The 26,768-nt window shown below is 41.5% G+C and overlaps 1 protein-coding gene across 5 annotated transcripts in view; it reads left to right on the plus strand.

Moving 5' to 3' along the window:
* The window catches only part of triob (trio Rho guanine nucleotide exchange factor b), a 99,875-nt gene that overhangs the window by 49,833 nt on the left and 23,274 nt on the right, over nucleotides 1–26,768 (plus strand). For all 5 annotated transcript variants that reach the window (XM_072394650.1, XM_072394649.1, XM_072394646.1 and 2 more), the window contains 28 exons: nucleotides 2,568–2,759; nucleotides 4,437–4,568; nucleotides 5,016–5,246; nucleotides 6,540–6,662; nucleotides 6,990–7,181; nucleotides 9,003–9,172; nucleotides 9,460–9,634; nucleotides 12,692–12,887; nucleotides 13,452–13,618; nucleotides 15,813–15,932; nucleotides 16,966–17,064; nucleotides 17,169–17,261; nucleotides 17,953–18,102; nucleotides 18,254–18,368; nucleotides 18,561–18,676; nucleotides 19,357–19,479; nucleotides 19,828–20,022; nucleotides 20,431–20,546; nucleotides 21,251–21,317; nucleotides 21,430–21,539; nucleotides 21,702–21,771; nucleotides 22,179–22,268; nucleotides 22,372–22,464; nucleotides 22,599–22,710; nucleotides 23,010–23,200; nucleotides 23,303–23,404; nucleotides 24,551–24,690; nucleotides 24,841–24,940. In XM_072394650.1, coding sequence (XP_072250751.1) covers nucleotides 2,568–2,759; nucleotides 4,437–4,568; nucleotides 5,016–5,246; nucleotides 6,540–6,662; nucleotides 6,990–7,181; nucleotides 9,003–9,172; nucleotides 9,460–9,634; nucleotides 12,692–12,887; nucleotides 13,452–13,618; nucleotides 15,813–15,932; nucleotides 16,966–17,064; nucleotides 17,169–17,261; nucleotides 17,953–18,102; nucleotides 18,254–18,368; nucleotides 18,561–18,676; nucleotides 19,357–19,479; nucleotides 19,828–20,022; nucleotides 20,431–20,546; nucleotides 21,251–21,317; nucleotides 21,430–21,539; nucleotides 21,702–21,771; nucleotides 22,179–22,268; nucleotides 22,372–22,464; nucleotides 22,599–22,710; nucleotides 23,010–23,200; nucleotides 23,303–23,404; nucleotides 24,551–24,690; nucleotides 24,841–24,940 — 3,780 coding nt within the window. The remainder of the gene's footprint in view (nucleotides 1–2,567; nucleotides 2,760–4,436; nucleotides 4,569–5,015; nucleotides 5,247–6,539; nucleotides 6,663–6,989; nucleotides 7,182–9,002; nucleotides 9,173–9,459; nucleotides 9,635–12,691; nucleotides 12,888–13,451; nucleotides 13,619–15,812; nucleotides 15,933–16,965; nucleotides 17,065–17,168; nucleotides 17,262–17,952; nucleotides 18,103–18,253; nucleotides 18,369–18,560; nucleotides 18,677–19,356; nucleotides 19,480–19,827; nucleotides 20,023–20,430; nucleotides 20,547–21,250; nucleotides 21,318–21,429; nucleotides 21,540–21,701; nucleotides 21,772–22,178; nucleotides 22,269–22,371; nucleotides 22,465–22,598; nucleotides 22,711–23,009; nucleotides 23,201–23,302; nucleotides 23,405–24,550; nucleotides 24,691–24,840; nucleotides 24,941–26,768) is intronic.

Here is a 26,768-nt window from a genome sequence, read left to right on the forward strand (position 1 = left end):
CAGGAAGACTACTAATCGGAAGATGATGGATGGTACTGTAAGCCGCAGTTATTCTTTTTTCTGTCATGTGTGTATGCATTTTGCTGCTTTGGTCATATTTGACATAGAGCTATCTTACCTAATTGGTTTCTTTTGCCTCTGTTTCCACACAGCTCAGGGCGTCTGATAGTCATGTACCTGTTAGGTAGAGGGTGAAGGGAATGCGGAGCGGCATCTCTCCTTCTATTCTTCACTTTTATTCCTCCTCTAGAATCAGGGCCTTGTTCCTGTGCTCTTAAATCCTCTTGTCGACCCACACCAATACCAAGTGTGTCTCCATTTTCATAAGTGCCATCGTGACCTATCCATTGGTCAGCAGCCATTGTCATGTATTCATTATCAGGACTGTCAGCTGCTTCGGGGCCCTCCATTGTTAGATCGCGATACTGTCTGTAACTGAGTTGATGCTGTGTACGCCTGAAGTACTTTACTCTCGGCTGTTGATGCAAATGACTTTAGTGGGAGGTACAAATTTGAACCGATTTCATTGGAAGAATCTGACAGACCCGAAGTCCTACCAAGCTGAACAGAAAATAATTAAACTATTAACTAAGGCGAGTGTTTTTTCGATCTGCAATGGCTGCAGCGTCTGGGGACGTTTTTTGGGAAGAAACAAGAAATAAGCGCAATGTAAATAATCGTAAAACCAAGGCGTGACACAAGCTTCATATGTTATAATTACAAGACGTCAACTTGTTTAGTGGAAAAAGAAAAAAGAAAAGAAAACAATGGCACATCCCTGAAGGTATGGAGATGATTTGCCTGTAGTTTGTATACAAGAAGATGTTTTTTAGAGATTAGCAATAGTTCCAGTGAAGACAGGAGAGCTAGATGTTGTGAAATTGATTTGGGAGATAACAGCTCTAACAGTGAACTGCGACGTATTCAAAGCTGAGACGTGCATTGTTGTGGTGGTTTGTCCGGAGACGTTTGCTTTACCAGGAGACTGATCTGGAAAAGAGCTGCGTCAAACTTCATTTTAGCACCTAAGATTGAGTCGTTGTTTCAGCTGATAAGTAAGTAAGACCACACGAGGAGTCAACTTTTATTCATTCATTTTTCTTCACACTCTGCAGATACTGCCACTTTATGAGTACATTATGTGTTAGAAGGTGAATTCCCAAAGGTTTATTTGGGGGGAATCCAACGTGTGTTTTTTTTTTTCAGTCGTAAAAGCTCTGAGTTCGACATGGCCGTCTTTATTCTCCATAAGGACTCCTTAGGCAACTTGTCTTTGACTTCAACATAAATTTTAGCAATTTTGCTCTCTCTTTCCCCACTTAATATGTTTCTGTCTGTTTTCACTTTGCCACTCATTCTCTTCTCCCGTGGCAGCATGAGGTTTAAATCAGGAAAACCATTTTTCTATCTCTACTCAGCTCCTCCTCCCTCCTTCCTTACATGCATCCGTTTTGGATTAAGCCTTTACCGCCCAGTGTGTTTGAGTAGTCCAGCTCCCCTTCCTGTCCAACACATTCCCCTTCCCCCGATGTATGTGTATGTGCTTATGGAGCAACATGTTACTTGAAGGTCTGAGATTCTCCTTTCCTAAATAACTCTGGTGTCCAAAGGTACCCAACTCCATGAATCCTGTTCTCGCTGTGATATTCCATGTAAAACTTTCATAATAGGATATTAGTGGTAAACTCTGCCCTGATGTTCTTTTGTGTATAGCAGCTCACCTACTGTTGTGAGAGCAGTTCAACTCCATTGATTCCGCATGTGAGCCATACTTGAAAGCACGCCGCTGCCTCTGTTATTCTCAAACGAATTGTCAAGAGCTTCATTCAGAGCTTTTGATGGTTGACTTTGGACGGTGGAAGTAAAGCTATTCAAAAATACATGTGAACCCCGGTGTCAAAAAGTGAGAGACAATCTCAGAGCCTTGCAAGTTAAACAAAGTGAATTACAAATGCAGTGTACGCAGGAGCCATAACGGGCTCGAGGAGCAGTAATTGAATAGAATAATAACAGGCCGTTAACGCAGTTGTTAATTAGCGTTTGCTGATCCGTGCCTATCTGCACAAAACAGCTTGAAGCCTGTACATTAGAAAAAAGACGGAAAGATTAAGAGGTAATTTGGGTTTTTTATTAGTCACATGAGGGTATGCCTCCCAAATGAATGGCTTTTGATGTCCACAAGGGCGTGTGCACAAGTGTGTGTTGTGACAAGGGTGCGTGTATTTACTTGTATTCCGTCTAAATGGACTTAATGTTCTTTGTGAAAGCCCTTGTGGCCACAACATTTCACTAACTCAGTTTGATTCCTTTGCACCAACAACAGTTGAGCTTGGACATTTCAAGATGAAGTGGCAACTTCACGCATCAGGGTTCACAAATTGAAACTACATCAGTAATTTGCCCGGAGGACTGTTAATTCATCTGGTCAGGATGCCTAAACAATAAAGTTACATGGAAAAACATTCTTTAGAAGAGGCCAGTCTTTGGAAAACAAAGTTCGCTGTGTGTTTGAACCTTTGCTGTCTTGACTCTCTTTTTTTTTTTTTTCCCCTTTTCCTTTAACACAGAATGTCTATGTGAACATCAATCGAATCATGTCGGTGGGAAATCGGCTCCTGGAGTCAGGCCACTATGCCTCCCAGCAGATCCAGCAGATCTCAGGCCAGCTCGAGCAAGAGTGGAAAGCCTTTGCTGCAGCGCTGGACGAACGCAGCACATTGCTGGAGATGTCTGCCAGCTTTCACCAGAAAGCCGATCAGGTACAGACACGCAACGCTGTTAAACACACAGAAAACCAAGCAGACTTCTGGAATAAATGCCAGTCTTTGTGTAGTAGTTTATTAAACAATAAAAGAAAAACATTGTGCACGTACGCAAATATGTTTGGCTAAACTAAACCTGCTGGAACACCGTGCATATTGTGAAAAACAGTGGGGGGGGGTTGAGGATGAGATTTAAAGGATAGAATTTAGGGGTTAGAAATGTGAAAACCTGCTATGGTTCTAAGTATTTGCAAAAATGTAATTATAAAGAGAGAAACGCATTTTACAGGCACCAGGGGGACTTTATGAGAGCCTCAAGACCACTTAAAAAGATCACTACTTCCATCCATTGCTTTGCTAACATTCACAGCAACAATGCATTAGATGGTGGTTGAATCTGTTTACTCCTGTTATTTGTTGCTTGTTGCTTTTTATCTATAGTTTCTGATATTCAAGACTGACTTTTAAGCCATTGAGCGTTACCGCTCCGTTCTTGTTAATTCAGTCACGGGCACGATGTTGAACGTTTGTAGTCCATGTTCTTGGTGCAGTGCCCCTCAGTAATACGACCCCTTGGCAAATGTTTTGGAATAACACAGGATTTTCATTCAGGTGTTTAATCTATTAGAATAAATAAATAAAAAATCACAAAGATGATACAAACTACTTTTTTTGAAACCGAACATTCTAGCTTTGTTAAACAGACCTTAAAAAAATGAATCAATGCTGAATAATGACGTCAAGTTATGGAAAATATTGTACAATCACTCAGTCATGAGGAAGAAATGGTGGAATTGATGCACACCTGTGAATTTACTATAGAGGGAATGACCACCACCTGCCCCGGTCCTGTGCATGCTAACATCTGGCAAAGGGTCTTCCTATGAAAATGAACCCTTTGCCTAAATGGAATACTTTTGCTTTCTTTTACTTTTGTTAACATTTTCGTCATCTTTCCTGTCAATCAGCCCGGTATCACAGCTCGTTAGGGTCTGAAAGCACTCTCTCTTAATTGCAGACCCCTTTGATTTGATTTTTTTCGATCTGAAAAAAAAATAACAAACCCAGAATGTTCAGTTGCAGAATAAAGACGTGATTCAAACACGTGATTAGCTCGAACATCCTCCCAAAAGCGCTGTCTTTTCCTTTTAGCCAGGGGCTGTACACAATAATATTCATATGGCTCTTGTCCAGAAAAGAATTAGTCTCAGGGAACCTTGTATAGATATTTGAAAAGATAGCGTACACACAGCAGCAATGATATTTCACAGTGACAAGCTGAACATGAATGCTCTTTCTCAAGAAAAAAGGAAAATATCCAGAACTGCAAATTCAAGGTGGTGATTCAGTCATAGTGCCTGATTTCTTTTGTGTGGACTTGTTTTCAGATGGTTATGTGCATATCTTTCTTTAATTTAAAGTGTCTGACTGAAATACAAGCTTTTATGTAACCAAGCGTTGACTTTATTAGTTTTAAATATCAAAATGTCTGGATGCAAGTTTTCTGTGAAAAACCTTACTTGCGTTAAAAAACACTGCAGTGTTATTAGCATGTGTAAGAAATACAACTGGAGTCGGTAGAAATACAGCTGGAGTTGGTATGCTACTGCTTGCATATTACACTGTGTACGGGTGTGTTTTATGCGGTGCTTGTGTTGCTTATTCTCTCCTCAGTACATGAGTAAAGTGGAGCCGTGGTGTAAGGCTTGTGGCGAAGGAGAGCTGCCCTCCGAACTCCAGGATCTGGAAGATACAATCCACCATCACCAGGGATTATATGAGCACATTACCACCGCATACTCAGAGGTCAGCGCACACATACAAACATACACACACCAACACAACTATGCAAAATACTGAGGCATATACAGGTGTTAGTGCCCACTATTAAGAATGCAAATAAAGGCTGAGAATTATCCAAATCATGTTTTCAAAATGTAATCACACTACACAATGTAGACGCTTTCAGCTGACCCATCATTTATGTTGGGGTTATGTTTATTTGCATCATTTTAAAGTAAACAAACATGAAAAGTCTTGTGGACTTTATAGAATGCAGGATAAGAAATCAGTTATTATTTTTTGTATTTGTGAAACGATAGCTAAATGATTTAAAACCACATTTTTTACTGACATAAGAAAAAATAAGTTGATATTTTTGTATTTTTTTAATTCAAATATCTTTTACAAAGTTAACCAAATGATCCTTTCTGGTCTTTTTGGCGATGTAATTCTACACGTTAATCTTTACAGGTAAGCCAGGATGGAAAGTCTTTATTGGACAAATTGCAGCGGCCTTTGACCCCGGGAAGTGCAGATTCGTTGATGGCGTCGGCTAACTACTCCAAGGCTGTGCACCATGTTCTGGACATCATCCATGAGGTGCTGCATCACCAGAGGCAACTGGAGAACATCTGGCAGCATCGTAAAGTGCGACTGCATCAGCGTCTGCAGCTGTGTGTCTTTCAGCAGGATGTTCAGCAAGTAAGAGACGCATGCAGACATTTGTAAAGAAAATCTGCTATGAGGAGACTTTTTTGTTGATTTATATAAATATTTTGTTTACTCGTGTTAGGTTTTTTTTAGCTTCTTTTAATTTCTTAGGGATTTTTTTGTGTATTTGGTTTATTGATTCACTGCTTTAGTACAAAAAAATCCCCATTTAAACACTAGTAAAAGATGATTCTATTTTATTTCATTCAGTGGTGGAGTCTGCAGAAAGAGCCATCCCACCTTCCCTCTGTGTCTGGTGTGCTGTAGCCACTCTGTAACTGTTGGTCTCCCTCAAAGCAGTGTGCAGGCCTATCCTGTAACCTTCCTTGTATCCATGGTTAAGAGATAGAAATCAGAAACTATTGTATTATGCAAACATTAGACAAAGCAAGCACACACTAGGTATTGTGGGCTTCTGTCTAATTCTATTTTTATGTTATTGATGACCCAAGACATCACTGTTTTTCTGCAGAGGTAAATTTCTGAAACCGTTCTGTGCAATATTGCAGACGGTCTGATATTAAAGAAATAATATAATCATCTCCAGCTCTTTCAAAGCCGTTTTTAACCTTCTCTTGGGTTTTCTAAATGAGAGCCCCCTCATTCAGTATGATTGTGTGCAAGGCAGAGCTCCTAGATCAAAACCAGCAGTTTGGTTTATAGTGCCATCTCTGTGTCTGCACCCTTGGGGGCGTGAGCCCCTCTCTGCCCTCGTCCTCCCTTTCTTGCATCCTCTCACTCTCTCTTGCTGTGTCTCCATGCCTCTGTCTTTCCCCACTTCCATTGCTCTTTCATCGCCCTTCTCTCTTGGTAGTGGTTTCCATGGTGATGCAATTTACTGTCACATGAAGTGTTGAGGGCATTGTGCATTGGTTCCTGTGTGTTTGTCCCATGGAAATATTCTCTCAGAGACCTTGAAAATCCCATTCACTACCCCACATAGAAACAAATAGAGTGTGCCATTCTGTTTGATGGCTGATGAGATACCTTTATATAAAGACTTATAGCTTATCACACCCAGAGAGGGAGTGTTTGCACCTTGCACTGCTTTGGATTTACTTCTGATGTTTCATGCTTTAAACATTACAGACTGTTGATGGAGCAAAAGAAAAGAAAACAGGGTTAAGCTGAGCGGGAGTTAGCAATTTGAGAGATTTTACATCTATAGACTGCTGTTACTTATGTGATCTGAATGGAGCCATTCTAATCGATTGCACCCCCTAGTGCCTGAAAATAGGTATTGCACCCTCAGCTGATGGGCTGTTTTTGTCTGCTTGTTTCCAGGTATTGGACTGGATTGAAAACCATGGTGAGGCCTTTCTGAGCAAGCACACTGGTGTTGGGAAGTCTTTGCACAGAGCCAGAGCTCTCCAAAAGAGACATGAAGACTTTGAAGAGGTTGCACAGGTGAGCTTTTAAAAGATAGTGATGCATTCTACTCAGTGAAGTAAATTAAAGGCATAAATCTTCACGCTCTGACTTACGTTTTTCCACAAGGCGCCAAGAGTCAAAATTTTTTTTTTAAATGTGCAAGTTTAATAGATCTAAAAAATAAAATGTTATGGAATGTTAAGGAAGTGGTTTCAGCACACAGATTTATATTTACATTGTTGGACCAGACTAGTTAAAAAGAAATCAAAACTTCAGCTTTTGGAGACTGAATGTAATTGTAATAATTAAGTGCCTGGAGATACTGAACTTTCCTATTAATTATTTTTCATGTTTACATTTCAGAACACCTACACGAATGCTGACAAGTTGCTAGAGGCAGCAGAGCAGTTGGCCCAAACTGGAGAATGTGACCCAGAGGAAATTTACCAGGCTGCCCACCAGCTCGAAGATCGCATCCAGGACTTTGTGCGACGTGTCGAGCAGCGTAAAGTCCTCCTGGACATGTCTGTTGCCTTCCACACGCATGTCAAAGAGGTACGTTTCTTTCCTCTTTTGTCTTCCAAACCCTGATTTGACCGGTTTGGTACATTCAGTCAACACCCACCTGAAAGCAGAAGGAGAAAAAGACAGGGTTATTCATTCATAATTTAAAGGATTTATTGTTATTCCAGCCTGCACTTACATGGGAAGGAACGACTGAGGATGAGTAGAAAATGATAAAATATTGCACACAATTAATGGATAATCTAAAAATCTAAAAAGTAGGTCACAAGAAATGAAAGAACAAAGGAAATAGTAATGTAAAATGTTAAAACATGTCATTTCTTTCTCTGCTACCATCAGCTGACTTAGTAGTCACATTTTTGGCTGTTGTCACTCAAACAAAGTTGATAAGTGAAAAGGACAGGACAATCAATCTGGGAACCCGCTGGCCTCAGACTGTTGACTTTGGGGCCAACAACCAGTGTTTCCATACTGGTGTCACCGTTATCCATGTAGCGATTAATGGAAATCTGAGTAAAGACCTGCCGTTCCATCATGTGATCAATATTTAAAAAAAGCAAAATAAATCTTCAAGCTAGGGCCTGTTGTTTTGAGATTGTATTTGGCCAGTGTGTTGTCTCTCTTTAGCCTGCGATATTTACCTGCATGATGCCAAAGCCCAGTCATTACAACCACTACAAGCAGAAATCCGAACACATCTGGTGCCAATGTCCTGTGGTATCAGAAATGCTACAGCGCTTGGATTATTTTGCCTTGCAATAGCACATTTATGTTCAGTAATCATGACAGTATATACAAAAGGGCCATGTGTGTGAATATTGTATTTATATGTGTAAACTTCCATCAACTTCTGCTATCTTTTGCCTGGGTAGTACAATTATGCTTACACAAATTAAAGGCAGTCTAACTTAACCCACCTTCTTCTCAACTTTCATCATGACAAGCGAGATTTTTTTTCCTTCTGTAATTTACCATATTCCTCAGGGGAAAACTGCGAGTTCTGCAAGGATGTGGTGTTAATTACTGCTCTGCCTCCCTTAAGGTTACATACATTTAAAAATCCCGTATTCTGGAACCTTTCCAGACTGACAAAGCATGTTCTCTGCACATGCTTACCCTTTGTCATGTTTACGTAGCTTCGTGGAGAAAAGCCAGGACCATGCCGTAAAGACTCATCTCTTTTGCCCTATGTGTGTGCTAAATCTAGTTGCAACCCATAATTAAAGGGCAAACCAGATACTTGCAGAGACAGAGCATAAACCAGAAAAGAAGAGGGGGTTTATCTGCACTGATTTTCATCAGGCAGAAAGATAAGACCCTGTGTATTCTTGTAAAAAAGAGAAGGATGATATAGATACAGATGGCATGTGTCCATTGCCTCTCTAGTTACAGGTAATGTGCAACATACCCTATTGATGAAAACAATATCAGAAGTATATTTGCCCTCGTGTTGGCAGCCTGGGTATTAGATGAACAGTGGTTGCCAGGGTCTCTCTCCTACATCCTGGATCATGGGCCAGGGCTTCAGTACACTGAGCCAGCTCATCCAGATGGCTAATCTGTGACAAAGATGACCATTCACAAAACACCAGCTTGCAGCAGAATTGGTTGAATCTGATTCCTGTCTCCCATCTTGTCTCTGTCCATTTTGCGGCTTTCTAGATTGACTCCTTCATCTTTGTTTATCCCACACCGCTCTATGGATCAGTCGAGTGGGACCTTTTTTTTCCCCATGCATCTTCTTCCTACCAAAATCACTATTTAGCTCTTCTGATTTATTGTTTTCTTTGTCACTTGGAGGTCTGCATTCCACTTTTAACAGGTTCATGTTTTTTGATCTGTCACTGTTAGCTGTGGACATGGTTGGAGGAGCTTCAGAAAGAACTGCTGGATGATGTCTACGCCGAGTCAGTAGAAGCAGTGCAAGATCTGATCAAGCGATTCGGTCAGCAGCAGCAGACCACCCTGCAAGCAACTGTCAATGTTATCAAGGAGGGAGAGGACCTCATACAACAGCTCAGGTGACTATTATTATTCTTTGATTAACTCATGTATACATACTCTAATATTTAGTACTCACTAGGGAAAGCCAAATTAATATACTCCCTTTGATAAACAAATTTCAGTATCACCCAACTCATAAACTTTGATGAAAGGACAAGAATAGCAATAGATCAGAAAATCATTAGAATGGATTTTCAGATTTAAAGGAAATCTTTATCAGGAATGTCTCAGTAACAGCTGTTGGCTTCATCTGTGACCACATATAAGCTGTTCCACATCTTCTGTATTTGTCTGCTGTTCACAGAGATTCTGCCATCTCAAGCAACAAGACTCCCCATAACAGCTCCATGGCTCACATCGAGAGTGTGCTGCAGCAGCTGGATGAAGCCCAGGGCCAGATGGAGGAGCTGTTCCAGGAAAGGAAGATCAAACTGGAGCTGTTCCTTCAGCTCCGCATCTTCGAGAGGGACGCCATAGATGTGAGTGGTCGGGGAATTGTGAAACTGCGTGTATGATTTTTGTTTTTGCTTTGTGAGTGACAGAGCAGCGGTTGGAAAGCTGCATGTATGGCATTTGATGCAAAAATAGTCCAGGAGAATGTCACTCTGTAGTTCTAACAAGTCAAAGTTGCATTTTATGTTTTTTTTAACCTTCCTCATGGAACAGAAAGACATAGGCCGAGAGGGACAAAGTGAGCTGTAAGAACAGAAAATAAAACTGACAAAAGACACAAAGAAGTTTGCAGGTGAAAAGAAAATTTCCCACAATAGAAAGTAAATGGTATGTAAAGGACAATGGAGTGACTCACATGATAATGCTCTACCGAATAATTACCTCATTTGGCTGTTTTAAGTTTCCCAAAACGATCCATAACATGCAGAAAGGAGTGTACTTTAAAATCAAAGTGACTCTGAGCTGACGGACCATTTAACCATAAAAGAGAAATTCAGTCCTTGTAGCGAGGACTCCTGCTGGTTTAAAGCTTGGCTGAATCCACAGTATCGCTCTCACACTGGTGACTAAAAAAGCTTTAGTTCCACTTGATGCATCTCATCCACTTTCTCGTGCCTGTTTTGTTTTTTTTGTTACCAGCAGTTTGCCGTGTTGTATCCACACATTCTTCAGCATCCCTCTGTGTGAGTGAGTGCTTTTCTCAGCTGGTGCTCACATATGATGACTGCTCTTTTTTATCTATCTTACCTATCCGATCCGATGAATTTCACAGAAGCACTTCGAAAGCACAAATGATATAGGCTTATGTTCACGTGGATTCTTAAAAACAAAAAAAGGTGGCAGTGAGGTTTAGCAGCATATACCGTCCAGTTCCATGCAACATGTGAATGTAATGTGTGCTAATAGAAGTTATGGATGCACGTCAGGTCATGGAACTGTGGTGAATCTGCTAATCCCATGTGCTGAACACCGAAGTCGCCTACATACACACACACAGACCCAGGATTAATATGACACAGAGCTCGAGTATGAAGATGGGTGGAGGAGGCATTTTTTTCTCCTTCATTCGCTGCTCCCACATACACTCAAACACACACTTGCATTTTGACACTCCCTCCCGGCTTTATTTGGGGGCGGTGAGTTGTGTAAGGTGAGGGCATGGGTAGCGGCGAGGCATACCTTCATCTTTCAGTGCTTTCCTCCTAAACAACAAGCTCTGTGTCGCTGCACACAACCAAGAAAGAAGTAGACAAAGGGAAGGCTTATGGTATCTCCTTTTCCAGGTAGTTTTCTTAGTCCTGGTAGATGAAGGAAATGGTCTTTTTGCGCACAGAAGGCATTTTACTCAACTGCAAGAGGAGAGGAGAGCAGAGTTCTAATGAACGCTTGGTAAGTTTGTTGAACCTTGTTGCTAGATTTGAAAAAAAAAAAAAGAAGGTGATTGTCCTCTGAGAAAACCTAAGGAAATTGTGCTGATGTTATGTTGTGAGAATGACAGAAAATCCAAATTCCTAGAGTTCCCTGTCAAATGGCAAGCAAACTTTCTGATGTAGTGAAAACAAACAAGTTTCAGGAGAGATTTCTCACTCTCTGTGTACACATGCAAAGAGTATCCCAGAGAGTGGATGTCTTTTAGAGCTCATGATAGGTAGTTCACCACTCTGTTAAAGACTGTGAGAGAAGTCTGAAGTCGTTGGTCACCAACACCAGGAACTTCGCTGCAGCAGCTTTGGGATGTCTTTCGTTCGGAAGTAAGGCTGAGAATAGATGTCGATAGCTACACATGTCATGGATAAAATAAGAACAGCACTGAGGCCTTTGTACATTATTTTTAAATGATTCCCATCTTCTTGCAAGTTTTATTATCACTGTACACTGTAGCTGCATTATGAATCAAACTCTGCTTCTATTTCTTGCTCTCTTGTTTCATAACATCCTCGGATCAGTTCTTGCCTTGGGTAAATTCCCAAGAGATAGGAAATTAAACATTCTCCATATTGAGTTGACTTATGACTACCAGCATGCAAACATCAAAATTCCCCCTTTCTTTTTGACATTTTTTAGCTCATCATTCTTTTCCTTTTTTCTTTTGAGCTACTTTCTACCGTAGCTTAATTTGTCATCGTTCTTGAAGGTAGAAGATGGTAGTTTCTGAGCTGTGGAGAACAGCTGCCAAAGCATCTCATTTACCTAAACAGACTAAATTTTATTGACATATATGTATTAGTTATTAATATATCTACTTGTCAGGGCATTTCTGCTTTTGTTGCTCGGTAATAACTTAGTTTTTTTTTTCTTTTAAAAAACATCCGTTTGAAAGGTTACAGAGCAGCTGAACATAGCTCTGAAACTCAGGTCCAGTCTGTGCAGAGACTTCTCACTTTTGTCCGAGTGTTGATGTTTCAGCTACAGTACTGTAATTGTCTCTCTAAAAGGTCACATCAATCTGGGATTTCAGACTGTGCCAATATTAGTTTGGCCTGATGATGATAAAATCCACACAAAAAGGAGAAATTACCATCAAAACAAAGTGCAGACGAGACCTCCTTGTTACAAGCGGAAAAAAAACCTGACAGACAATAGCTAATGGTGCCAGAATCAAGGTGCCCCTGGTATCATGATTCAGTCGACGTGGGCAGTGAGAGACAAGCACCGGCATCTCAATGCATCTGCTCTGCCAGTTGTGCACTACCAATGTAATATGCTATCTGTTATTGTGAGCCTCAGCTGGAGTGTTGGGTTACGGCAGTTTAACTGTTGAGTTGCATATAAAGTATTATAGATTCTCTCATAAAGCAGTCTTATAAGTATAATTAAATAATTGTTGTTTTTTTTTCTGCTTATGAGCCTCTTTTTTTAAAAATTATTATTATGAGAAAAAACTGTGTGTGAGAAGAGTGAGCAGCACATTGTACATCACTTTGGACAAAAGAGATGAAGAAGCGCATCCATTAACATCAATTACAGTGTGGATTTATATTCGAGTTTGCCATCTCACTCTTTGTATTACATTGCACATTATATATGAGGCATAACCCTCCTTCCTTCCTTTCTTTTATTTTCTCTGCCCCCGCCCCCCTCAGATCATCTCAGACCTGGAGTCATGGAATGAGGAGCTGTCCCAGCAGATGAATGACTTTGATACAGAGGATCTGACCCTAGCTGAGCAGAGGCTTCAGCATCACGCAGACAAAGCACTTACCATGAACAACCTCACGTTTGACGTCATCCACCAGGGACAAGAGCTGCTGCAGTATGTCACAGAGGTCCAGGCATCCGGTGAGTGAAGTAATAGAAATACTCCGAGACATAGAGGCTCTTTGTGGTACAGTACAGAATATATGGACTTGTCAAAAGTCCACCAAATACACAGTCATAATCCAAATCATCTTTAGCAGCTATTATAAATATGGTCACAGTCTGTGTAGGCGGTTTGAGTTCAGAGTAATCACTGTTAATTATCATTAGAAAAATATGGATTGTGAGTATTCAGTACATTTACTATAGTCCATGTATCACCATATTGTGTAGTTGAGTTGTTTCTATGGGAACGAAGAGTTTTCTCTTTCTACTGGTTCTGTGACTGGGACATCCGTACCTCTGGCCAACAGAGAGCATCTGGAATTCTGCTGAAAGTGGATGGATGTGATGTATCCATGCAGATATTGTTTGCCTTCTCATTCTGTGTAGTCACACATAGGCCCATCTTGTAAAATGAAAAAGTATTAATTCAATGGGACGACTCAAAGGTCTAATTGTTAGAAGAATATTGCACATGTAAAAAAAAAAAAAAAGAAGGGCTGGATTGTTGTCGCTATCATACTGACTGTCTGCTTTTTGCAGGTGTGGAGCTGTTATGCGACAGAGACGTGGACATGTCCACACGGGTTCAGGACCTGCTGGAGTTTCTTCACGAGAAGCAGCAGGAGTTGGACCTGGCTGCAGAGCAGCACAGGAGACACTTGGAGCAGTGTGTCCAATTAAGGCATCTACAAGCGGAGGTCAAACAGGTAAGCGTGTAAAGAAAGAAAGAACAGAAGACTGTGATAGGGAGGGATGGTGAATACAACGTTAAAGCAGACTGTAATAGTCTTTTCCTCCTCAGAATGAGGCTCGACTGTTTAATGGAAAGATGTTTTGACAATTTATAGCTGCAGCATACCACAATGTTAGTCCAGAATGTGTGTGTGGTACAAGGCAACAGTAGACTCTGCCTGTACATGACCATGGGTTGATGATTCATTCTGTGTCAACAGTCTGTCTCCCTCTTATTTCTTTCTCTTTTTCGCAGTCTTCGCTCTGACTCTCCTTAGACTTTCAGCCAAACTGTACAAAAAAAGTCCAGAAGTATACGCACAGTTCCATGTTTGAGTTGTTCCCTGGGTTCAGTGGGCTTACGTCAGCATGGAAAATTTACAAAGTAAAACAAAAACATAAAAAAATTAAAGAAAACCGTGCGGGAGGCACAGCTATTTTAGCAAGGTGACCAGGTTGCAAGGTTTCAAACGTTTGTGGACAGTTTGCTGCTGTGTTGCTGCAAATGTGGGTCAGATGTGATCGAGAGGACACATTTAGATTGTGGTGGCGTTGTTTTAATAAGGATTGAAGAAGGGAAGATGAGAACAGTGACTCCCAAAACGCAGCAATGATTGCAGATAGGTGAAGTAAACTGTCTGCAATTATAGTACATAGCACCTTTTAACCCATTCATACACACTCTCACGTCTTGTGTGAAGCAAGTGATGGATGTGAAGACCTGCAGAAACTCACACACCCATATGGTATCAGTCCTGACTGATAAGCCTATCCTGACTGTTGACATCCTTTTTCTTTGGGTGTAATACTTAAGGCAAAGGATTTTCCACTAAACATTAATTATGATGATTTTGTTTGACTTCATATATATCTACCTAGTTAAAATGACCCCTCAACAACTGTATGTTCGCCCTAGGTTGCAATAAATATGCAACAAATGTGCAACTGTTCCTATACCCATCACAAACCACCTCAAAAAGTAGTGATAGTTAGTGATCGTGTGCTTTTGCTTGTTGTTGTGTGTATGATAATCATGTCAACAAGCTGTTCTCTCTTCACAGTTACAGCACGACACACGTATGGAGCTGCTTAGTAACAGCATACTTTATGCCTCTACTTGCTAAATGGAGAAATGTCGTATGAGAAATGGAAGTAGAACAAAAACAGCCTAAATCAGACCCAGAGAGTACTGTGGCAAAGGACACTTTGACATGCGTCCTTACCCAACTGGCTAATAGACAGTCAATGTATTTCTTGACATGGGCTATAACACACTGCGCTCTGAACCTGACAGTAACTGCACTGTTGGGACTAAAGTTGGTGCAGCCACCATCTGACAGTTGTAGCCTGTGTGTTCATGCGGCAGATTTGGGGTTTTTTTTGTTTTTTTTAACAAATAGTACAGCCCCGGCTAGAGATGAGCAGTGCTCTCTGTATGCAGTTATGAGATGGCACCGCTTAAGAACTTTCCCATTTTTTTTCTCATTTATTTAGTGGTTTGCTATTCTGGAAGGAGTGATCACATATTGTGTGCGTTATTGCTGATGTTTTTGCTTTTTGTTCACATGCATCTCAGTTCTGCACTGCATTAGTTCAAACTTCTCTGAGATAAAACAGTGTAGCTCCATGCATACCTGTCCTGCTGCCTCAGGACATTGCAAGTGTAACGGAAACACCAGCCCTGTTGAAGTTGCTTGAAAGCAAGGGTCAGTGTTGGGTTGCATCATCGCTTTTATAACCAAGCGCGAGCTGCAGTGCGGCCTGTCACCCACACAGCCAGCAGGTGCGCTTCCTGAGTCGGAGAGGAAGCAAAGTGTCTCTGTGAGTCTACCCTTTGGCTAGAACTAGGCCACCATAACTATAAGCAAATGTGATCTTGACTCCTTCTGGCAATATGTGTGTAAAGCAGGGGTTGTGGTGCAGTAGATGAGGAGATTATGCACAGAAAAAAGGGTTAAAAGTTAAGGATAAACCGGGAAGTTTGGGAAGCTTGAACAGAGTGAAACAAAGGGTTGAAAAGCCAAAGGAAGGCAGAAAATGAAAGAGAAGAGATGGATGAGGCTGTGTTTCTATCTTAAGATAATGCAGAAATTTGGACCAATATCTTCAAATAAGGACTGAATAATGATAAGAATTTAAAATGATGAATACTTCCCGTGTGTGCTGCAGGTGCTGGGTTGGATCCGAAATGGCGAGTCCATGCTGAACGCCGGTCTGATCACAGCCAGTTCGTTACAAGAGGCCGAACAGCTACAAAAGGAACACGAACAATTTCAACACGCAATAGAGGTGAAAAGATCATAAATCTTTTTCTTTTCCTCTTTTTTTTGTTGCTTTCTGTTTTGTCACCAGACCAAAGAACATTAAAAGCTATGTGTTCTTCTGCACATGCTTATTACAGTTTGCTTATTTTTTTTCTTTTTAAGTTTTCTGATGAAGTCATGCTTTGTTCTTCCATTTCATCAGTTGTACCGTGCTGTGTCTGTTGGTGTTCTTCATTTACCATTGCTTTTCCACTGTTTTTGTCCCTCCCTCAACCCCTCGCCTTTTCAAACTCTTCAGGTTCTTATCTGTCTGCGCCTCCTCTCCTCATCACAAGTCACACATGAAATGGAATAATGAATAACTGCTATCTCTGCCTCTTTCGTTCCTCTCTCCCTGCTCACCTTTCGTCTTTATTTTCTTCTTTGTCTCTTTGCCACTGATTATGCTGGGTGCGCGTCTTTGAACTCAATCGAGACCGGCTCATTTTAATGCAGGCCTCTGCCTGACCTACTTTTTCATAGATCGCATAGACGCAAAGATTCACACTCACTAGAAAAGCTGTGTTTTTGTGTATTGTTCACGTCAGACTGGAATTTTAACAAACATGCCGCACCCGAAATCTCTGACGTCTTCAATGGGTCCTGCGTGAAAAGAGAAAGAGCTTTTGAAATGTCCGCCTTCACTGAATCCTGCTGGTGCTGCGACATTTAAACAAATATGCCACGTTAACATTATCAAAGATGTCCTTCATTTTTCTTTTATCTCCTGCTTCTTTTCTCTTCCCTCGAGTGCCAGCAGAGTAAACGCCTTACTCTCAGGGTAACCACTATCCTTTGATTCGCTGTTGCCTGTCCAGCTGAGTGCTGTAACTAGATACTGCTTTTCTCCATTCAGCCTGACTGGGTTGTTCTTTAGTGCCCAGTTCTTAATCAAGCTGCCCTGGGGAGCCAACATGAAGCCGATGTTGACATTTTAAAACAGCTTTTGTTATGTGTACATTGCTATTTTTCTCATATTCGTGATGTGACTGTTTTTTTTTTTGTTGCCCTCCATGTAGAAAACCCATCAGAGTGCGCTGCAGGTACAGCAGAAAGCTGAGGCACTTCTCCAGGCCAACCACTACGACATGGACATGATCAGAGACTGTGCGGAAAAGGTGCTGTTCGGTTACCCTCACCTCTCTGTAGAATCAGCACAGGCAGTGCTATTGTGTTTTCAAAGCTGAGATTAGAAACCTGATGAGTTTTGTTTGACTTGAAGGTGGCAGACCACTGGCAGCAGCTGATGCTGAAGATGGAGGACCGGCTCAAACTGGTTAATGCTTCCGTAGCCTTCTACAAAACATCCGAACAGGTACTGTTGTCCGTGTGTGTGAGAGAATGCGTATGTCCCATGTGATCTTGAACCTGAGAGAGTCTCACTCGGATAGAAATTACATTTTCCAATCTGTGGTCATATAAAATCATGTGACTGCACAATCAGATTCTGATTGAAAATGTACTCTGTGATTTTCAGAGGATTATGTTTGCATGAGAGTCTGAAGTAGGACATGAAGAAGGTTGTTTCATTTGTGGAATTTCAGCAGATGATTAAAACCCATACAATAACTAGGAGTAAAGATGTATTTTCCTATTACATTTTGCCACTACTATGGTATTCTGCAAGACTAATTGTTAATAATGAGTATACATCTAAAGAAAAAGAGTCATTAATTAGAACAAATACATCAAAATTACATTTATTTTTATCTTTTAAGCATTGTAAACAAAACTTGCACAAGGCAAATGTGACAATGTGAAATATTTGAATATGCAAACAGTTGGTGGTGCCAATTCTGCACTCATGGGTCACTAGATGGGGGCAGAAACAGCTCCGGCTAACCTGAAATGATTGGAAAAGAAAGTGAGGAAATCGTCTGTTTCCATTGAAAAGGCAGATTAATGCAAGAATGATTGCGGTCAATTCAAATATACAGTGTTGCGCGATTTTGTACTAATTGTGGCGGGCCAAGGGATAATTAGAAGCTGTGCGGTGTCTGTCTCAGGTGTGCAGTGTGTTGGAAAGCCTCGAGCAGGAGTACAAGAGAGAGGAAGACTGGTGTGGTGGTGCGGATAAACTGGGCCCGAACAGTGAGTCGGACCACGTCACGCCGATGATCAGCAAACACCTAGAGCAGAAGGAGGCCTTCCTCAAGGTGAGAAAGAGCATTTGAAATAAATAACACATAATCGTCCACCCGCTTACATGTCTGACTTCTAAGCAGATTTTCAGCATTGTCCCACTCAGAAAGATATATCTCTTTTGACCCTTTAAGTGAGATTTGTCTTCTTTCTGCACGTTTGCAGGCCTGTACATTAGCCAGACGTAACGCGGATGTTTTCTTGAAGTACCTGCACAGAAACAGCGTCAACATGCCCGGCATGTTGTCCCACATCAAAGCTCCGGAGACTCAGGTCAAGAGTGAGTAAACAACTTAATAATCTCCACCATTTGTGTCCAATCATTACAAAGAAATGAGTGAGATTTCTCTCACCAATGTTGTTGAATATATTCACTGGAGTGCTCATTTAGATGCCCAGTTTGTTCTGTTATAAACTGAACATGCTGCGATGAACATCCCGAATGAACAAAGTCCTTGTGTTGCTTCGTCAGATATCTTAAATGAGTTGCTGCAGAGAGAGAACAGAGTCCTCCACTTTTGGACCATGAGGAAGCGCAGACTGGACCAGTGCCAGCAGTATGTGGTGTTTGAAAGAAGTGCCAAACAGGTGTGTGTGTGTTTGTGTAACGTATGTGTGATAAGTTTTTACTTTTTTTCTGTCAAACAAGTCTTGCCTCAGTTTTTGTTAAAATATTCAAGGATCTGTGAGTTGGGATCATTTTCTTTCAGCATTAGCTTGAATGTCTTCATGGTCCAGAGACTGAGCTGGTCAACATCTGGACTGTTGTATAAAAGTAGAACTTTAATTTCAGGGAGACATTTTTATTTTTTTTTAAATGGCTGTAAGATAAGATATATCTAGCAACCTCTTGTGGCGTTTAGATGGCACAACACCTTCACAGAAACCTTTGCTTGGCCTGTAAAACCTGATGACATCATTCTCGTTTCTAGAACGTGGCTATTCTAAGGCTTTCCAGGTTATATCTCAAGGGCCTAAATGCTTATTGGTCTGAGTGGACCAGTTCTGCCATTGCAGGTCAGATACCCCGCAGGTCCAGTTTTAAAGTAAATAGGCCATAGAAAGAGTGAGACATTCTAAAATTGAATGAAGAAATGCAGAAAGAAGTGGTAATGCATTGCATCTCAATGGTACAGTTGATGCGTATCACAAAGATATTATTTTGTTCAGATATTCCTCAGATATGATTGTTGATAAAGACTGACAGACCGTGCAGCTGAAATCTCTGCAGTGTCCAAGTACTCACTTGTGATTGGTTGTTTCCTCAGGCCCTGGAGTGGATCCATGACACTGGGGAGTTTTACCTGTCCACACACACATCCACTGGGTCTAGCATACACCATACACAGGAGCTACTGAAAGAGCACGAAGACTTCCAGATCACAGCAAAGGTACGCGTGTTTATGTTTGTTTTTTTGGTTTAATTGTAAAGTTGGAAAAGAGGTTGAAGTGATAGAGCTTCTGTGTGTATTTTTCTGCCTGTTGCTCTGCTTCCTGTGTTGTGTTTGCAGAGCCCTGCTCGCTGCTGTGAGGCCCATTTCTAGGGCAGTTTATTGTTGTCGTTCCTCTTTGCTGTGTCACTGTTATTGTGTGTTAGAGAGCAAGCTATTGTGTCCATCAAGCAGCACATCATTCCTAACTCTTTCTTTCTCTCATCAACCTTTTCTCTGTCGGCACTGCCTCTGCGGCCATCCCTCTCCTCTCTCTGCCCCCTCCCTTGAATGTCGCTCTATTGACAGCAAACCAAAGAGCGGGTGAAGCTGTTGATCCAGCTGGCGGATGGGTTTTGTGACAAGGGCCACGCCCATGCCCTGGAGATAAAGAAATGGGTGTCCTCGGTGGACAAGCGGTACAGGGACTTCTCTCTCCGTATGGACAAATACCGAACCTGCTTGGAGACGGCGCTTGGCATTTCTTCTGATTCAAACAAGGCTGTGAGTGCATGTTTCTACTGTACTAACTGCGTTTAGATCCAAATACCTGGGATATATATATGTTGAACTATAGGCCAACTAATATGCAGATTCTAAGAAGTAAGGAGATGATATAACTAAAAATAGTGTCCTCAAGCTTTGCATTTTATGGTTCTTCATGGATTCATGTAAACAAAGACTCCACAGCTTGGTGTGATGTTATTGTCTCAGCTGTAGATACCAGGTGGTCAGACAGACAACTGGGACTGTCACATCTCATCTTCTGTCACTGCTTGTTCCTGTCGAAACTCCATTTCATGAATTGTTTCTAATAGAAAGAAAACACATCCCATGTTAGCATGCCGACTCGTGAATAACCAATGGGCCTGCTGTGCACCAGATAACAGCCACGGCCTTCTGTGTTTTCAGAGTAAAGAGCTGCAACTGGACATAATCCCAGCCAGTGCTCCGGGGTCAGAGGTCAAGTTGAGGGATGCTGCCCATGAGCTTAATGAGGAGAAGAGAAAATCGGCACGAAGGAAAGAGTAAGAGAAACGGACACGTCTATCGTCTCCTGGTCACACCGTCTCAAAATAATGACTTCAGCTGCAGCCAAGCTCTTCAGTTCAGTTAGTCGTGGAGTTTAATGTCAAATTACACAGAAAAACATAAGCACACTATAATCAACACTAAAATCTTCATATTCATTTGACACTGTACACAAATGATGATGCAGTTTATGGTGCATGGGAGCGCAGAGGGCTATTTTGCCTCAAGCATTTTATCACACAGCGCCATGCTGCATAGAATGACTGCGGGGAGTAGTTGTAAATGGTTTGTAGGTTTATGAGAGGAATTCATACAGCAGGGAGCCCGTGAACAGCCTGTAAATGACAGTGCATATGTTAACGACCCATCAGGGAGTTATAATGCATCCACCTACAGCAACATTAGTAATTTTCCTCCGACATTAATACCTCTGAAACAGCAGTAGATCAGTTGCTTTGGATCAATTAAGACCAGTGAATTGAACTTCAAAATGTGAAGACCTCTGGTAATAAAGTGACTGCCTGCCTAAGTGTAAAAAACGAACTCTATTCTAGACTGTCAATTAAAAGTTTTATCTTTGATACTCAATTCTGTTTATGTGGATTGGCTTGCTACAGTTTCTGCTGCTGTTTTGTAGTGACAATGATTAGTTGATGTACAGTAAAACGTAAGAAACTGATTTTTATACCTGTACTTTCAGATTTATTATGGCAGAGCTGATTCAAACAGAGAAAGCCTATGTCAGAGACCTACGAGAGTGTATGGATGTAAGTATTGTAGAGGCTGCACACACAGAGACCTCAAAATATTTTACTCATCTTCATCCCTTATCCTTGAGCTTGAGCTTGAGCATTTAATGGATTATTGTGGTTTGTGCAGACCTATCTGTGGGAGATGACGAGCGGCGTGGAGGAGATTCCTCCCGGCATTGTCAACAAGGAACACATCATCTTTGGGAACATGCAGGACCTCTATGAGTTTCATCACAAGTGGGTTGTGCAGTGATCTTCACTGCTGCGTATTATTTATTATCACAATGAGAAAGAATGGCTTCAGATGATATATTTCAAGTGGATGTTAGTTTGGCAGTCGCAGTGAGTTTATAAGATTAGTTTGAACCCGACTGATTAAAACTCGATGTCTCCGAACAGCATCTTCCTGAAGGAGTTGGAGAAGTATGAGCAGCTTCCAGAGGATGTTGGTCATTGTTTTGTTACCTGGGTAAGAGATGGATGCACATGTTTTTGCTAATTGCGCTCATACTTTTACACCTCAGCAATCGTAAATGTGTCCCAGTGTTTGTTTTGTTTGTTCTGTTGCCAGAACCTTTTTGATTGAGATCAGGGGTGTGTGTCTATGTAGTGTTTTTCCCTGGCAAACAATGTGCTGGAAGAGTACTGTGGAGCGCTTTATCTCACAACCTCATCAGGTCGAATGGGATGCTCCCCTGCATACCTGGCAAAAGGTTTTTAACCAGTAGCGCCCATTTCTATCTAGCCACAAACGCTTCTCTTCATGAGGAACGAATTTTAAAAAAAGGCATTTGCTGGGTGCATGCAGAAGGTTTATGGAACGATGGTTGTATCGCGTTAGCAACACAATTTTTTATTTTTTTTTACTTTGTCCAGGCTGATAAGTTCCAGATGTACGTGAACTACTGTAAGAATAAGCCAGACTCAACTCAGCTCATACTGGAGCATGCTGGACCCTACTTTGATGTAAGTGGCGTTGAATGAGTAATAACTCGTGATATCAGAGTTAGTTTTTGGTCTGCCGCCCATTTTTCAGTTTGGTGTGAACGCATATCCGCTTGAATCACAGGAAATTCAACAAAGACATCGTCTTGCCAACTCCATCTCCTCTTACCTGATCAAGCCAGTCCAGCGAATCACAAAGTACCAGCTGCTTCTCAAGGTAGAGTCTGCCTTAAACATGTGTTTGAAAGTAGAAAAAAGTGGTCTGGCTTTATTTGTTTTGGTATTCTTGTGTTCATTACATTGTTATTCAAATGTCGCTGCGTTTCTGTGTTTCTGTGCTTCTCGTTGCAGGAGTTGTTGACATGCTGTGAAGAGGGAAAAGGTGAGATCAAGGATGGTCTTGAAGTGATGCTGAGTGTCCCAAAGAGAGCCAATGATGCTATGCACCTGTCCATGCTGGATGGTGAGCAGACACATTCAGTACAGATGCACAAGTCTGCTAGTAATGGAACTCACTTGTTTCTATTTTTTATGCACACCTGCTCACCGTTGTCTGTTGTTACCAGTGATTAAACTGCACTTAAGGTTTCTTTTTTATCTATTTTAAAAGTCACTGAGCACAAATCACTCAGCCGTGAGTCAGACTAAGTAATATTAGTCAGACTGCTTCCGTTTTCCATCCACCGACATATTTAGATGTTCTGCACAAACTTAACGACATTGCAAAATTTCTCTCTTCTTGCTTCCCCATTTTTGCTTCAGGGTTTGATGGAAACATTGACTCCCAAGGAGAGTTGATTCTCCAGGAGTCCTTCCAGGTGTGGGATCCCAAGACTCTGATTCGGAAGGGTCGTGACCGACACCTCTTCCTTTTTGAGATGTCCCTCGTCTTCAGCAAGGAAGTAAAAGACTCCAATGGGCGCAACAAATACCTCTACAAGAGCAAACTCTTTGTAAGAAGAGTACTGTGTCATTGGAATATATTTCTGGGATCCCTGTGGTCTAGGCTGACAACTGTAAGCACACAGTTTTTTTTTTCTTTTTCATCCCATTAGACCTCAGAGCTTGGAGTTACAGAACATGTGGAGGGAGACCCTTGTAAGTTTGCCCTCTGGGTGGGAAGGACCCCGACCTCAGACAACAAGATTGTTCTCAAGGTATTCATATTCATATTAAAAACATTTTATATAACATTGACATAAATGATCAACAATGACTGTACTAATACTTAAAATAATGCCATTCGATTCCTCAAGTGGAGGAATGGTCAAGGTGTTCACAGATGTCTGCAGCCCACCCCCACTAAAGCCTACAATCTTCAGCCAAGAAAGTTCAGTGCCTGTAGGGGGGTGGAGCGTTACTTGCTGCTACTTATTCACTCATCACACAGATACATTTGCATAGCAGTTGACGGGTCATTATTTAAACTCGCAGGCAACTAACTTCATAGCGCTCACACAGTGAGTCAGACATCATGTTTTATGCATATGTATAGATATGTGTGGCTATGCGTTTGTTTTTGAGAGTGTTACGACCTGGCTTGTGGGTTGGAACATACAAACTTTAGAAAAAAAGTTAGAATCTGAGAAATTCAGTGGGGAGCAGAAGGAGCTCCAGCAGCTACAAAGCGATGACGTCGAACTTGCTTTCTCTCCACGCTGTCACTGGTGTGGATACTTTACCCTATTAACCATAATAAAGCCCATACATCTCAATTTATGGGACTCTTGCATGGTCACTGCAAGGCCATTGGGGATGCTGAACAAATCCCAGAGTATGTGTAAACACATCAGCATATGTGCTGTGTAGCTATCTGTCTTATTACATCATTTTCATAGACTATCCTAAACTGTCTGTTATATAACCCAGCTTCACAGCAATCTTGGTCCCAGTTGTTAAGTAAAATGTGAGAACAATACTTAGAACTGGCCAGATAAGCACATATCCTTCGTCTGGAGCTTTGAATGAAGCTTAGAATGCACTGTTGTTGGCATGTCACATTGCGCCTGAGTGTGTATATGTGAGTCAAGAGAAGGGATTAGAGGGATCAAACACTCATGTGGGATCAGACAGAACTATAATGGCTGAAACAGACCTCATACTGTGCACTGTACACTGCGTTATGAGTCAACCAGTCATTCATTATAACCAAAGTGAGAAATGCAACTGCCGCTATTTTACTTTGTCATTGACGCTGATGTACTGCATCTTTCTGTGTTTGAAAAAGGAGAATAGACTGACCTGCTGACACGAGAGCTGTACGTATGTGGGTTTGTCTGACTCAATTACGTGTTGTGTCATAGGCTTCAAGTATAGAGAACAAGCAGGACTGGATCAAACACATTAGGGAGGTCATCCAGGAGCGAACTGTCCACCTGCGTGGGGCTCTGAAGGAGCCCATCCACATCCCTAAAGCCACAACAACTAAACACAAAGGCAGACGGTGAGCAAAGAGCTTTTTTTTTTATGTTAAAACTAATATAAACAAGTAGTCATCACCGTTAAACTCAAGCTTTGCTTTGAGTAAGTGCAAATGCAGTGTTTTCAGCAGACGTGGTAATGAAATAACTGCAATAGTGACTTCTGACCACAGGGATGGAGAGGAGCTGGACAGCCAGGGAGATGCCAGCAGCCAACCGGATACCATCTCTATCGCCTCTCGTACATCTCAGAACACACTGGACAGTGACAAGGTTGGAGCGTGCACACACACATACACAATCTGCAGGCAGTCTTTGTCCTTAATATGTACTGAGTAGATCTTGATGGTACACAGTACACAGTTTTAGGCATTTTTGGGGGGGATTAACTTCCTAATCTTAAATCACTGTCTAGCTATTCCGTCATTGGTCCGGCTAATATCGTCACGCATGATCATCAGAAGCCGTAAACTGCTTGGATGCAGGCAGCCATCCTGACTCTGTTTCCTGCGAAAGTGTCGGATTGTATTGAGAGGAAGAAACAGTCCATCTGACAGAGCTATAAAACATCATGTGTGTTTGCTTGTGTCTGAGAGAGAAGAGAAAATCTTAGCTCACTGGGAACAAGGATGGCTGGCTTCGGTTATATCTGGTAATAGCACCCCAGAAGGCTTATCCTCCTACGCTCAGTATGATCAATTGTAAAGCTAGCACACAGTACACACACTTTTTTTTTTTTTTTAAATCTCCCAGTGCGTGGCCATTTTAATTATAAACCAGAGCGGTGGACTGATACATAAGGTTATTATTTTCACACTTAACTTGGACTTTCCCCAGCTCAGCCTCATGGGGTGTGCTGCTATCTGAAAATGAGAAAATGAGCACGTTCGGTTTCACTGTTTATTTAACTGCTGCAGTCGTACAAAGCTCATGTCTGTAGGTGTTCCATGTAAGATAAAAAGTAGTTCAGACGGTGAGTATGTGAGGGGAGATTGTGTGCGCTGGTGCATCTGTCTACTTAAGTCAAAGCCCCTGCGGACACTGATTAATTAAGAATTGTTCCCTCAGTTTAGAGCGCGCTCGCATGCATAAAGATTCAAAACACAGCGTAACACGTGCACATTTGAATGTGCATCTCATTCTCACTTTATGAATGCATCTCTCTGTCCCTCGCTCTGTGTGGGGACTCACATGAGACATTTCATTCAAAGGTAGTGACAGTGGTGTGTTTGTGTTTGATGCCTGTGTGTGCCCTCCTGTTCCGGTTTGTTTGTGCTGAAGTCACTGACTTGTGTGTCGACAGCTTCAGCCTCCCACACTCTCTTCACAGAAGTTGTTCGTCTGTATACCAGACAGGAGACCACAGTTTTGAGTCCTCACAGCTATCGATCTTACTCTTTGCTTCAAAATGTGGACAGTCGGTGTTTTTCCTCAAATTTTCCAGGGTGTCTTTTATTTTATTTAATGCATTTTTTTTCTTCTGTTTTTGGTTTTCGTAAGTGGACATCAGAGATCTACGTTTGGGAAAAAGTAGCTAAAAGAAGGATGGCTTAATTGCAGAAAGGAGATACACAAGAAGGAATCGTTTAAGCTCCAGTAGTCTAATTGTAAAGACCCACAGAGGAGTGCTGTCGGCTGTTTTCGTGGGCAAGTTTTCTGTGAGCTTTGGAAGCTGTTTGAAGGATCAGACATTTAATATAATCACATGGGACTGTTTTACCAGGATAAGCACACTCCATGAAAAATGAGTATAACAGAGGCTTATTGATTAAACTTCTGCCTGTGATTTAAGACAATTTTGGTGATCTGCGTTAAAAACTAAACTGCTCTGTAGAGTTTTTTTCGCCGTTTGGACCATCTTTTTACAATGAGGGAGTGGAAGGCAATGGACAAACTCGAGGAGAGGATTTCAAATCCTGTTTCTCAGCTCCTCAGTTCTCTGGCTTTGCCTCACTACCAAAGGGTATGTCACAAATATTGTGCTTTGATGATTAATGGAACTGTCAATGTTTTACGGGACTATCGCTAGAGGAGCTATAGAAATATGTATTTTTATATATATGTATGGATATATGCATATGCGTATAGAAAGCACAGGCGC

Source organism: Leuresthes tenuis, unplaced genomic scaffold (genome assembly GCF_036924035.1).
Source record: "Leuresthes tenuis unplaced genomic scaffold, fLeuTen1.0.hap1 SCAF_10, whole genome shotgun sequence".
NCBI classification, from domain to species: Eukaryota; Metazoa; Chordata; class Actinopteri; order Atheriniformes; family Atherinopsidae; genus Leuresthes; species Leuresthes tenuis.